Here is a 13,627-nt window from a genome sequence, read left to right as displayed (position 1 = left end):
GCCAGCGCGGTGCCAGCCCGGTGCCCGCGCGGTGCCAGCCCGGTGCCAGCCCGGTGCCAGCGCGGTGCCCGCCCGGTGCCAGCCGGTGCCAGCCCGGTGCCAGCCCGGTGCCCGCGCGGTGCCAGCCCGGTGCCAGCCCGGTGCCAGCCCGGAGCCAGCCCGGTGCCAGCCCGGTGCCAGCGCGGTGCCCGCCCGGTGCCAGCCCGGTGCCCGCCCGGTGCCCGCCCGGTGCCAGCGCGGTGCCAGCGCGGTGCCCGCCCGGTGCCAGCGCGGTGCCAGCGCGGTGCCAGCGCGGTGCCAGCGCGGTGCCAGCCCGGTGCCAGCCCGGTGCCAGCCGGTGCCCGCGGGCAGGTGGCGATGTCGCCGGAGCGGGCTGGGCACAGGAAAGAGCCGCGGTGGCGCTTCCTGGTGGCCGCCACACGTGACCAGCCCGGCCCGTGAGCGGCCTCGGGATCGGGATCGGGATCGGGATTTGGGATCGGGATCGGGATCGGGATCGGGATTTGGGATGGGGATTTGGGATTTGGGATCTGGGATCGGGATCGGGATCGGGATCGGGATTTGGGATCTGGGATCTGGGATCGGGATCGGGATCGGGATCGGGATCGGGATTTGGGATCTGGGATCTGGGATCGGGATCGGGATTTGGGATTTGGGGTTTGGGGTTTGGGATCTGGGATCGGGATCGGGATCGGGATCAGGATCGGGATTTGGGGTTTGGGGTTTGGGGTTTGGGATCTGGGATCGGGATCGGGATCGGGATCGGGATCAGGATCGGGATTTGGGGTTTGGGATTGGGATCGGGATTTGGGATGGGGATTTGGGATCGGGATTTGGGATTTGGGATCGGGATTTGGGATCGGGATCAGGATTTGGGATCGGGAACGGGAACGGGATTTGGGATCGGGATTTGGGATCTGGGATCTGGGATCTGGGATCGGGATCGGGATCGGGATCAGGATCAGGGTTTGGGATGGGGATTTGGGATGGGGATTTGGGATCTGGGGTTTGGGATTTGGGATAGGGATTTGGGATCGGGATTGGGATCGGGATCGGGATCGGGATCGGGATTTGGGATGGGGATTTGGGATCGGGATTTGGGATGGGGATTTGGGATCGGGATCGGGATTTGGGATTTGGGGTTTGGGATCTGGGATCGGGATCGGGATCGGGATCGGGATCGGGATTTGGGATCGGGATCGGGATCGGGATTTGGGATCGGGATCGGGAACGGGATCGGGATTTGGGGTTTGGGATCTGGGATCGGGATTTGGGATCTGGGATCGGGGTTTGGGATGGGGATCTGGGATGGGGATCTGGGATCTGGGATAGGGATTTGGGGTTTGGGGTTTTGGGATGGGGATTTGGGATCTGGGGTTTGGGATTTGGGATAGGGATTTGGGATCGGGATTTGGGATTTCAGATCGGGATCTGGGGTTTGGGATATGGGATTTGGGATGGGGATCTGGGATGGGGATTTGGGATCTGGGATCTGGGATCGGGATTTGGGATGGGGAGTTGAGATCTGGGGTTTGGGATCGCGATTTGGGATTTGGGATCTGGGGTTTGGGATTTGGGATAGGGATTTGGGATCGGGATTTAGGATGGGAATTTGGGATGGGGATTTGGCATTTGGGATTTGGGATGGGGATTTGGGATCGGGATTGGGGATTTTGGGATCGGGATTTGGGATTTTGGGATCAGGATTTGGGAAGGGGATTTGGGATTTGGGGTTTGGGATTTGGGATTTGGAATCTGGGATCTGGATCTGGGATTTGGGACGGGGATCAGGATCGGCATTTGGGACCACAGGGATTTGGGATTGGGATCTGGGATGGGGATTTGGATTGGCATTTGGGATTGGGATTTGGGATTTGGGATCGGCATTTAGGATGGGAATTTGGGATGGGGATTTGGCATTTGGGATTTGGGATCGAGATCTGGGATGGGGATTTGGATCGGGATCTGGGATCAGGATTTGGGCTTTGGGATCGGGATCTGGGATCGGGATCTGGGGTTTGGGATTGGGATTTGGGATTTGGGATCGGGATCTGGGATCGGGATCTGGGGTTTGGGATGGGGTTTGGGAGCGGGATCTGGGGTTTGGGATGGGGTTTGGGATCGGGATCTGGGATTTGGGATGGGGTTTGGGAGCGGGATCTGGGATTTGGGATGGGGTTTGGGATCGGGATCTGAGATTTGGGATGGGGTTTGGGAGCGGGATCTGGGATTTGGGATGGGGTTTGGGAGCGGGATCTGGGGTTTGGGATGGGGTTTGGGAGCGGGATCTGGGATTTGGGATGGGGTTTGGGAGCAGGGCAGCCCCGCTGGGTTTGTCCCCAAGTCCCCGTCCCGGCTCCGGCGGCGCCTTCCCGGGGCCGGGATCCCCTTCCCGACCCCACAGCCGACCCCACGGTCCCCTTCCAGCCCCACAGTCCCCACCCCAATCCCAGATCCCCATCCCAAATCCCAGATCCCCATCCCACATCCCCATCCCGATCCCAAATCCCCATCCCGATCCCACATCCCCATCCCAGCCCCACAGTCCCCACCCCAATCCCAAATCCCCACCCCAATCCCACATCCCCATCCCGATCCCACATCCCCATCCCGATCCCAAATCCCCATCCCAGTCCCAGAATCCCCATTGCAATCCTACATCTCCATCCCAATCCCACATCCTGATCCCAAATCCTTTTCCCAGGCTCCATCCCAGTCCCAAATCCTCATCCCGGTCCCAGAGTGCCCATCCTGATCCCATATCCTGCTCCCCATCCCTGCATCCCAAATCCCGATCCCACAGATCCAACCCTAGGCAACACCTCAATCCCAAATTCCCATCCCGATCCCAAATCCCCTTCCCAGTCCCAGAATCCCCATTCCAATCCTACATCCCCATCCTGATCCCACATCCCGATCTGAAATCCCCATCCCGGTCCCAGATCCTGATCCCAAATTCCCGGTCCCGCATTCCCGGGCACCGCCTCACAGCTCCGCCCTCCCTCTCCCCTCCCTGTCCCCTCCCTGTCCCCTCCCTGTCCCTCCCTGTCCCTCCCTGTCCCCTCCCTGTCCCTCCCTGTCCCTCCCTCTCCCCTCCCTCTCCCCTCCCTGTCCCCTCCCTGTCCCTCCCTCTCCCCTCCCTCTCCCCTCCCTGTTCCCTCCCTGTTCCCTCCCTGTCCCCTCCCTGTCCCCTCCCTGTCCCTCCCTCTCCCCTCCCTCTCCCCTCCCTGTCCCTCCCTGTCCCTCCCTCTCCCCTCCCTCTCCCCTCCCTCTCCCCTCCCTGTCCCTCCCTGTCCCCTCCCTGTCCCCTCCCTGTCCCTCCCTCTCCCCTCCCTCTCCCCTCCCTGTCCCCTCCCTGTCCCCTCCCTGTCCCTCCCTCTCCCCTCCCTCTCCCCTCCCTGTCCCCTCCCTGTCCCTCCCTGTCCCCTCCCTGTCCCTCCCTCTCCCCTCCCTCTCCCCTCCCTCTCCCCGCTCCTCCTCCCGCCGTTCCCGTCCCCGCCGCGCCCCGCAGGTACCGGGAGGGACCCGGGGACAGACCCGGGACAGACCCGTGGACAGACCCGGGACAGACCCGGGACAGACCCGGGACAGACCCGGGCCAGACCGGGGACCCGGGGGGGGGACCCGGGGGGGACCTGGGGGGTCCCGGGGACAGACCGGAGCCCCTGCCCGGGGAGAGGGGCCGGGTGCGTTTTTAGGGCGGGGTGGGAAGGGGGTTCCCTTGGCTTCGGGGGCTCAGCCAAGGGGGTTTTGGGGTCCCAGCCAAAGGTTTTGGGGTCACTGCCGGGGGGGTTTTGGGGTCCCAGCCAAAGGTTTTGGGGTCACTGCCGGGGGGGTTTTGGGGTCCCAGCCAAAGGTTTTGGGGTCACTGCCGGGGGGGTTTTGGGGTCGCTGCCAGGTAGATTTTGGGGTCTCAGCCAAGGGGGTTTTGGGGTCACTGCCGGGGGGGTTTTGGGGTCGCTGCCAGGTAGATTTTGGGGTCTCAGCCAAGGGGGTTTTGGGGTCTCAGCCAGGGAGGTTTTGGGGTCTCAGCCAAGGGGGTTTTGGGGTCTCAGCCAGGGAGGTTTTGGGGTCTCAGCCAGGGAGGTTTTGGGGTCTCAGCCAAGGGGGTTTTGGGGTCTCAGCCAGGGAGGTTTTGGGGTCTCAGCCAAGGGGGTTTTGGGGTCGGTGCCAGGTAGATTGTGGGGTTGCTACCGGGGAGGTTTTGGGGTTGCTGCCAAGGGGGTTTTGGGGTCACTGCCAAGGGGGTTTTGGGGTCTCAGCCAGGGAGGTTTTGGGGTTGCTGCCAAGGGGGTTTTGGGGTCGGTGCCAGGGAGGTTTTGGGGTTGCTACCGGGGAGGTTTTGGGGTCTCAGCCAGGTAGATTCTGGGGTCTCAGCCAAGGGGGTTTTGGGGTCTCAGCCAGGGAGGTTTTGGGGTCCGGGTGTCCCGGCTTTTCCCTCTGTCGGGGCAGGAAGGGGCGGTGGCCATGGCGGCACGGAAAGCGTTTTACTTTCACTTCCACCGGCGCTCGGGAACCCGAGATTCCGGGAAGATCGAGAGCTCGGGAGGGTGGCGAGGGAGCGAGGGGCGGGACAGCAGAGCCCCGAGCGGGATCTGTAGCTCCGACCCCCGACCTGCTCCATCCCGGGGGCGCATCCCCGCAGATGGAGACGGAACCGGAGGCACAAGCGGCACCGGAGCAGCAGCCGGAGCCGTGCCCGGCCTCGAGCACCCCGGCACCGGCCTCCCCTCCCCATCACCCCGCCGAGGGCGAGGATGAGGAGGAAGAAGATGACGATTTCCAATTCCTGCGCTGCGACGGCTGCGGGCAGGAGTCGCCTCAGCCGCGGCTGCTGCGCTGCCTGCACACGCTGTGCCCGGCGTGCCTGAGCGACACCAAGCAGTGCCCGCGCTGCCGGGCGGCCGCGGCCGTGCCCGCCGTGGACAACCTGCTCTTCTGCAACCTGCGGAGCCGCCTGCAGCTCTGGCGGCAGATCCGCAGCGCCGGCGGGCCGGGCTGCGGGCACTGCCGCGCCGAGGCGGCGCTGGTTTGGTGCCAGGAGTGCGAGGAGTTCCTGTGCGGGCGCTGCCTGGAGGAGCACCAGTGGTGGCACAAGAAGAAGGCGCACAGGGTGCGCAGGGTGGAGGAGCTGCGGGCGGGCTCGGCGCGGCAGTTCCTGGAGGACACGCGCGGCTCCTGCAGCCTCTTCTGCTCCAGCGACAGCCACCCCGAGGAGAGCCGCGTCTGCAGGTGGGAGCGCCTCGGCACCGCTGCGGGCGACACCGCGAATCTCCTCCTGGCCCCAGATCTTGTCCTGGCCTCAAAGCTTGTCCTGGTACCAAAGCTTGTCCTGGTACCAAAGCTTGTCCCATCCCAAAACCTCATCCTGGCCCCAGATCTTGTCCTGGTACCAAAGCTTGTCCTAGCTCCAAAGCTTGTCCCATCCCGAAACCTCGTCCTGGCTCCAGATCTTGTCCTAGCCCCAGATCTTGTCCTGGTACCAAATCTTGTCCCATCCCAAAACCTCGTCCTGGCCCCAGATCTTGTCCTGGCTCCAAAGCTTGTCCCATCCCAAAACCTCGTCCTGGCTCCAGATCTTGTCCTGGCTCCAGATCTTGTCCTGGTACCAAAACTTCTCCTGGCCCCAAAGCTTGTCCCATCCTGAAACCTCGTCCTGGTACCAAAGCTTGTCCTGGCCCCAAATCTTGTCCCATCCCAAAGCCTCGTCCTGGCCCCAGATCTTGTCCTGGTACCAAAGCTTGTCCCATCCCGAAACCTTGTCCTGGCCCCAGATCTTGTCCTGGTACCAAAGCTTGTCCTAGCTCCAAAGCTTGTCCCATCCCGAAACCTCATCCTGGCCCCAGATCTTGTCCTGGTACCAAAGCTTGTCCCATCCCGAAACCTTGTCCTGGCCCCAGATCTTGTCCCGTCCTCAAAATGTATCATGGCCCCAAATCTTGTCCTGGTACCAAAGCTTGTCCTAGCTCCAAAGCTTGTCCCATCCCGAAACCTCATCCTGGCCCCAGATCTTGTCCCGTCCTCAAACTGTATCATGGCCCCAAATCTTGTCCTGTCCCCAAATCTCTTCCTGGCCCCAAATCTTGTCCTGGTACCAAAGCTTGTCCTGGCCCCAAAGCTTGTCCCATCCCAAAACCTCATCCTGGCTCCAGATCTTGTCCTGGCTCCAGATCTTGTCCTGGTACCAAAGCTTGTCCTGGCTCCAGAGCTTGTCCCATCCTGAAACCTCGTCCTGGTACCAAAGCTTGTCCTGGTACCAAATCTTGTCCCATCCCAAAGCCATGTCCTGGCCCCAGATCTTTCCTGGTCTAAGATCTTGTCCTAGCCCCAGATCTTGTCCTGGCCCCAAATCTTGTCCCGTTCTCAAACTTCATCCTGGTCCCAGATCTTGTCCTGGCTCCAGATCTTGTCCTGGTACCAAAACTCATCCTGTCCTCAAATCTCACACGGGCCCCAAATCTTGTTCTGGTCCCAAAACTTCGTCCTGGCCCCAGATCTTGTCCTGGCTCCAAATCTTGTCCTGTCCCCAAATCTCATCCCATCCCCAAACCTTGTCCTGTCTCCAAAGCTCATCCCATCCCCAAGTCTCATCTTGTCCCCAAACTTCATCCTGTCCCCAAATCTTGTCCTGTCCCCAATCTCATCTGGTCCCGTATCCTTGTCCCGTCCTCAAATCTCACACTCTCCCCACACCTTGGCCTGTCCCCGGACATTGCCATGGCCCCAGATCCTCTCCCCAAATCTCATCCTGTCCCCAAATCTCATCCTGTCCCCAAAACTCAATTGTCTCCAAATTTCATCCTGTCCCCAAAACTCTTCCTGTCCCCAAACATTGCCATGGCCCGAAAACTTATATTGTCCTCAAACCTCGTCCTGTCCTCAAATCTTGTCCTGTCCCCAAAACCTCCCCATCCCCAAATCTCGTCCTGTCCCCAAAGCTTGTCCTGCCCCCGAATCCCACCCTGCTCCAGGAGGTTTGGGGGTGATGCTCCAGCCTGGAATGTGCAGGAGTGGGATGAACCCAAATCTCATCCTGTCCCAAAATGTCACACAGTCCCCAAACCTCATCCTGTCCCAAAATGTCACACAGTCCCCAAACCTCATCCTGTCCCAAAATGTCATAGTCCCCAAATCTCATCCTGTACCCAAATCTCATCCAGTACCCAAACCTTATCCTGTCCCCAAAATCCCGTCCTGTCCCCAAATTCCCTGTCCCCAAATCCCTTGTCTCCAAATCCTGTCCTGTCCCCAAATCCCGTCCTGTCCCCAAATTCCGTCCTGTCCCCAAATCCCCTGTCCCCAAATCCCTTGTCCCCAAATCCCATCCTGTCCCCAAATTCCATCCTGTTCTCAAATCCTGTCCTGTCCCCAAATCTCATCCTGTCCCCAGTCCCCTGACCCCAAATCTGTCCCCAAAGCTGTGCCAGTGGGATTTTGCCCCCTGTGTCTGGGGGCTGGTGGCAGTGACCCCACAGAGACCCCGGCGGTGCCAGGGGAGCTCCAGCCGAGATCTGGGCACGGCCTGGCTGTCCTGGAACGGGCACTGACCACTGACCATCACTGACCACCACTGAACATCCATGACCATCCCTGACCACTGACCATCACTGACCACTGACCATCACTGACTGCTGTCCATCACTGACCCCTGACCATGACTAACTGCTGTCCATCCCTGACCACTGTCCATCACTGACTGCTGTCCATCCCTGACTGCTGACCATCACTGTCTGCTGTCCATCACTGACCCCTGACCATGACTAACTGCTGTCCATCCCTGACCACTGTCCATCACTGACTGCTGACCATCACTGACTGCTGTCCATCCCTGACCACTGACCATCACTGACTGCTGTCCATCCCTGACCACTGACCATCACTGTCTGCTGGCCATTACTGACCCTGACCATCACTGACCACTGTCTGTCACTGACCACTGACCATCACTGACCACTGACCATCACTGACCACTGACCATCCCTGACCACTGTCCATCACTGACTGCTGTCCATCACTGACCACTGTCTGTCACTGACCCCTGACCATCACTGACCCCTGACCATCACTGACCCCTGACCATCACTGACCACTGTCCATCCCTGCCCCGTGTCCATCCTGAGAGCCAATCCCGGTACCCTGGAGTCGCTCCGGCTGTCCCCACCCCTTGCGGCCGCGCCGTGCCCCCTCGTGCCACCACCCCTCCCTGACACCCACCAACCTTTCCCCCCGGCAGCATCTACTGCCCGCGCTGCGAGCGGGCGCTGTGCTGCCCGTGCGCGCTGCTGGACACCGGCCACGCTCCGTTCCGCGACCTGCGCGCCGAGAGCCGCCGGCGCCAGGATGAGCTGCGCTCGCTGCGCCGCGACATGCGGTGCCTCCGACGCGCCTTCGAGGCGGCGCTGGCGCGGCTGCGGGGCGAGGTGGCGCGGCACGAGGAGCTGCGGGAGCGGCTGCGGGAGCGCGTCCGCGCCAGCGCCGAGCGGCTGCAGGAGCTGGTGCGCAGCGAGGCCGAGGAGCTGCTGGCGCTGCTGGAGGCGCGGCCGGAGCGCGGCCGGCGCGGCGCGCTGGCGGAGGAGCTGAGCGGCGCCGAGGCGGCGCTGCTGCGGCTGGAGGCGGCCGAGCGGCTGGTGGACAGGCTGGGCCGCTACGGCGGCGAGCAGGAGCTGATGGACATGCAGCCCTTCGTCAAGGCTGCGCTGCTGGAGCTGCGGCGGCTGCGGCCGCCCGAGCCCCCCGAGCTCCGCGAGCCGCCCGACTTCGCCGAGTGCCGGGCGCGGCTGCGGGCGCTGGTGGAGCGCGTCACGGGGCGGCCAGGTCAGCGACGGGGTGGGATAACGGGATGGGATAACGGGATGGGATAACGGGATGGGATAATGGGATGGGATAATGGGATGGGATGGGATGGGATGGGATGGGATGGGATGGGATAATGGGATGGGATGGGATGGGATAATGGGATGGGATGGGATGGGATGGGATGGGATGGGATGGGATGGGATGGGATGGGATGGGATGGGATGGGATGGGATAATGGGATGGGATAACGGGATGGGATAATGGGATGGGATGGGGAGGGGAGGGAGCGTGGGGCTCAGCTGGCTTCAAAGCACCCTCTGAGAGCAGGGGCAGCACTGGATTCTTCTCCTTCTCCTTCTCCTTCTCCTTCTCCTTCTCCTTCTCCTTCTCCTTCTCCTTCTCCTTCTCCTTCTCCTTCTCCTTCTCCTTCTCCTTCTCCTTCTCCTTCTCCTTCTCCTTCTCCTTCTCCTTCTCCTTCTCCTTCTCCTTCTCCTTCTCCTTCTCCTTCTCCTTCTCCTTCTCCTTCTCCTTCTCCTTCTCCTTCTCCTTCTCCTTCTCCTTCTCCTTCTCCTTCTCCTTCTTCTTCTCCTTCTCCTTCTCCTTCTCTTCTCCTTTCCTTTTCTTTTTCATCTTTTTCTTTTTCTTTTCATATTTTTATTTTTATTTTTATTTTTATTTTTATTTTTATTTTTATTTTTCACCTTTTTCTTTCTCTCCTTTCTCCTCTTCCTCCTCCTTATCTTTCCTCTTTCCCCTCCTCCTTCCTCCTCTTCTCTTTGTTCTTCCTTCTCCTCCTCCTCCTCCTTCCCCTTCTCCTCCATGTTCTCCTCCAGCTCCTCTCCCCGTTTCCCTGCTCCGGCTCCTCTCCTGCCGAGCCAGGATTTGCTCCGTGGTTTTCTTGGAGCCCCTCTGGGTGTCCCCAATCCCGGTGGCTCTGGGGACGCCCATTCCCGGCTCCCCGGAGCCTCCCAAGCCCCCGGGGCCACCCCAATCCGGAGGGAAGGGGTTCGGAGCTGCCGAGCGGGATTTTCCCAGCTCCGGAGGCTCCGGCTCGGGATCTCATCCCGGTTTTCTCCATCCCCAGATGTCCCCGAGGTTGAGGTGGCCCTGGAGAACAACCTGGTGAGATATCGGGGTGCTCCTGCCCCATCCCACACCTGCACCTCTCCTTTCCCTCCCCATCCCGCTATTCCCAAGGTTTCCTCCCCCACGAATTTCCACATCCCACTGGGCACAATATGGGAAATTCCTTAGCCATGGCACCCAGACCCATCCCAGACCCCCCGTGCCTCAGTTTCCCCATTCCCGAGGGTGTTCCCATCCTAACTCCTTGCTTTTCCCGCAGGAAGAGGATCCAGCCCATCCCAAGCCCCAGAGCGTCTCCCCCAGCCCGGAGGAGATCCACGTGGGGCAGGTGAGGCCCATCCATCCCTTCAAGGGGGGATCTGCTGGGATCCAGGCGTTCCCACCCCAATCCCCATCCCAACCCCAATTCCCCATCCCAATCCCAATCCCAATTCTCATCCCAATCCCACCCCAATCCCCATCCCAACCCCAATTCCCAAGCCCAATCCCAATTCTCATCCCAATCCCACCCCAGCCCCAATCCCAATTTTACTCCAATCCCATCCCAATTCCAATTCCAATTCCATCCCAGTCTCAATTTCCATCGCAATCTCATCCCAATCCTACCCCAATCCCAATCCCACCTCAGTCCCAATGCCCATCCCAATTCCCATCCCAATCCACATCCCAATCCCACCCCGATCCCACCCCAACCCCAATCCCAATCTCACCCCAATCCTGATCCCAGCCCCAATCCAACCCAAATCTCAATCCCACCCCAATCCCAATCCCAGTCCCAATCCCAATCCCAATCCCACCCCAATTTCAACCCCACCCCGATCCCATCCCCGATCCCGCTCCTGCTTTTCCAGCCGGTCCCGCTGTGCTGCTGGACGTCGCGGCCGCAGCCCATGGTGGAGCAGGGCAGCCAGGTGTCCCCCAAGATCCTGAAGCTGGAATGCGACCACGAGCCGGGCCCCAGCCATCCCAAATCCCGCTGGGAATTCCCGACGCAGCCCGGGCCCTCGGCAGCACCGCACAACTGCGCCCGCGCCGGCGACACCGGTGAGCGCCGGGAGCGTCCCCGTTCCCGTTATTCCATGTGTCCCCGTTCCCGTTATCCCGCGTGTCCCCGTTCCCATTATCCCGCGTGTCCCCGTCCCTGTTATCCCGCGTGTCCCCATTCCCGTTATCCCGTGTGTCCCCGTTCCCGTTATCCCACATCCCCATTCCCGTTATCCTGTGTGTCCCCGTCCCCGTTATCCCGCGTGTCCCTGTCCCTGTTATCCCGCGTGTCCCCGTTCCCATTATCTCGCGTGTCCCCGTCCCCGTTATCCCACGTGTCCCCGTTCCCGTTATCCCGCGTGTCCCCGTTCCCGTTATTCCGTGTGTCCCTGTCCCCATTATCCCTCATGTCCCCTTTCCCGTTATCCCGCGTGTCCCCTTTCCCGTTATCCCGCGTGTCCCCGTTCCCGTTATCCCGCGTGTCCCCGTTCCCGTTATCTCGCGTGTCCCCGTCCCCGTTATCCCGCGTGTCCCCGTTCCCGTTATCTCGCGTGTCCCTGTTCCCATTATCCCGCGTGTCCCCGTTCCCGTTATTCCGTGTGTCCCTGTCCCCATTATCCCTCATGTCCCCTTTCCCGTTATCCCGCGTGTCCCCTTTCCCGTTATCCCGCGTGTCCCCGTTCCCGTTATTCCATGTGTCCCTGTCCCCATTATCCCGCGTGTCCCCGTTCCTGTTATCCCACATGTCCCCATTCCCGTTATTCCGTGTGTCCCCGTTCCTGTTATCCCGTGTGTCCCCGTCCCCTGGGATCCCCCCCGGCCTCTCTGCGCCCCCATTCCCTGCTAGGCCTGGCCACGGATGGGGACGGTGCAGATCCGTGGGATTTAGGGATCCATGGGATGAGGGATCCACTTGGTCAGGGATCATTGGGATGAGGGATCTGTGGGATGAAGGAACCATGGAATTCAGGAACCATGGGGTGAAGGATTTGTGGGGTGAAGGTTCCATGGGATGAAGGATTTGTGGGATGAGGGATCTGTGGGATGAGGGATCTGTGGGATGAAGGAACCATGGGATGAGTGATCCATGGGATGAAGGATCCATGGAATTTAGGATCCATGGGGTGAAGGAACCATGGGGTGAAGGATCAATGGAATTCAGGATCCATGGGGTGAGAGATCCATGGGGTGAAGGAACCATGGGGTGAAGGGTCCATGTGATGAAGGATCTGTGGGATGAGGGATCCATGGGATGAGAGATCTGTGGGGTGAAGGAACCATGGAATTCAGAATTCATGGGATGAAGGATCCATGGAATTCAGAATCCATGGGGTGAGGGATCCGTGGGGTGAAGAACCATGGAATTCAGAATCCATGTGATGAAGGATCTGTGGAATTCAGGATCCACGGGGTGAGGGATCCATGGAATGAAGGATCCATGGAATGAAGGATCCATGGGATAAAGGATCTGTGGGATAAGGTATCCATGGGGTGAGGGATCCATGGAATGAGGGAGCCATGTGATGAAGGATCCATGGGATGAGGAATCCGTGGGATGAGGGATCCATGGGATGAGGAATCCATGGAATAAGGGGTCCATGGGATGAAATAACCATGGCATGAGGGATCCATTGGATGAAGGAACCATGGGATTAAGGATCCATGGAATTCAGGATCCATGGGGAGAGAGATCCATGGGATGAGGGAACCACCAGATGAGGAATCCGTGGGATGAAGGATCCGTGGGATGAGGGATCCATGGAATAAGGGGTCCATGGGATGAAGTAACCATGGGATGAGGGATCCATGGGGTGAGGGATCCATGGAGTGAAGGATCCATGGAATTCAGGATCCGTGGGATGAGAGATCCATGGAATTCAGGATCCATGGGGTGAGGGATCCCAGGAATTCAAGATCCTTGGAGTCACGGCCATTCCAGGGGTTGGCTCTGGGCGCATATGTCGGGAATGTTGATCCCGCGGGATCCGGAATTTTGGGATTTCCATTTCAGAGGACGGCAGCATCATAATCTGCAGCTCGGACGACAGCGACGAGGACACCGTGGTGGTGACGGTGACACCGGAGCCGTGCTGACGTCCCAGCGGATCGTCCCGCCATTCCCATTCCCAGAATTCCGCTTGGGCTTTCCTCCTCTTAGCCATTCCCAAATTTATTCCTGGACTGAGGCTCCGGTGTTCCGGAGCGGCCCCAAATCTGGCTGGGATCTGCTGGGATCTCTTCTTCGGGGCTTTGAGGTTTCCTGGTGTCATGGTTTGACACGGAAAGAGAATTTTTTCCGAAAGGAAGAGTTCAATTTGGATATTGACCAATGGAAGGTGGACACGCCTCTGAGAACACAGAGGGGTTAAAAGCAGAATTCCCAGGGAACTCGCTCTCTTTGGTTCTGGTCAGTGTGCAGTGGAAACCTCCCCTGCCCAGCCACGAGCTGGGTGGGGAGGGGAAGCCCCATGGCCTGACTGAGGTAAGGCCCAAGGGTGGTGGAAGGACTGGAACCGGGCTGGCCCCTGCAGATGGAAGGGTGGAAGGAATCTGGGATGTCTCAGTTCCCGCCCCCCCGCCCCAGAGGTTCTCTCCTGAGAGGGAGAGAGAAAAGAGACAGCGGCAGTTCTGTCAGCAATTCCACTGTGAGGAAGGAGGAGAGGGGGGAGCTGCAAGGTGCCCAGTGCATGGGAGTTGCTGGATGTCCGGGCATCGAGCCATCCAGGGAGTTCGGACTTTTAACCCTTCCTTGAGAAATGAA

At 60.2% G+C, this 13,627-nt stretch overlaps 1 protein-coding gene across 1 annotated transcript; it reads left to right on the top strand.

Moving 5' to 3' along the window:
* Positions 1–4,380: 4,380 nt before the first annotated feature.
* On the top strand, positions 4,381–13,258 carry PML (PML nuclear body scaffold). Its single transcript, XM_077786003.1, has 5 exons — positions 4,381–5,232; positions 8,234–8,814; positions 9,924–10,210; positions 10,734–10,926; positions 12,878–13,258. The coding sequence occupies exons 1-5, from the start codon at positions 4,646–4,648 to the stop codon at positions 12,958–12,960; spliced, it is 1,731 nt and encodes a 576-aa protein (XP_077642129.1). The 5' UTR covers positions 4,381–4,645; the 3' UTR covers positions 12,961–13,258.
* The last annotated feature ends 369 nt before the right edge of the window (positions 13,259–13,627 follow it).

The sequence above is a fragment of the Lonchura striata genome, chromosome 11 (genome assembly GCF_046129695.1).
Source record: "Lonchura striata isolate bLonStr1 chromosome 11, bLonStr1.mat, whole genome shotgun sequence".
Lineage (NCBI taxonomy): Eukaryota > Metazoa > Chordata > Aves > Passeriformes > Estrildidae > Lonchura > Lonchura striata.
Note: the sequence above shows the minus strand (reverse complement) of the source record. Positions and strands in the feature narration are given on the sequence as shown.

What these genes read in the sequence shown, in the direction of transcription:
- PML (XM_077786003.1), top strand. Translation starts at nt 4,646, where the DNA reads ATGGAGACGGAACCGGAGGCACAAGCGGCACCGGAGCAGCAGCCGGAG. An exon ending in GAGGAGAGCCGCGTCTGCAG is followed by an intron (nt 5,233 to 8,233) that starts GTGGGAGCGCCT and finishes TCCCCCCGGCAG; the next exon opens with CATCTACTGCCCGCGCTGCG. An exon ending in GCGCGTCACGGGGCGGCCAG is followed by an intron (nt 8,815 to 9,923) that starts GTCAGCGACGGG and finishes CAACCTGGTGAG; the next exon opens with ATATCGGGGTGCTCCTGCCC.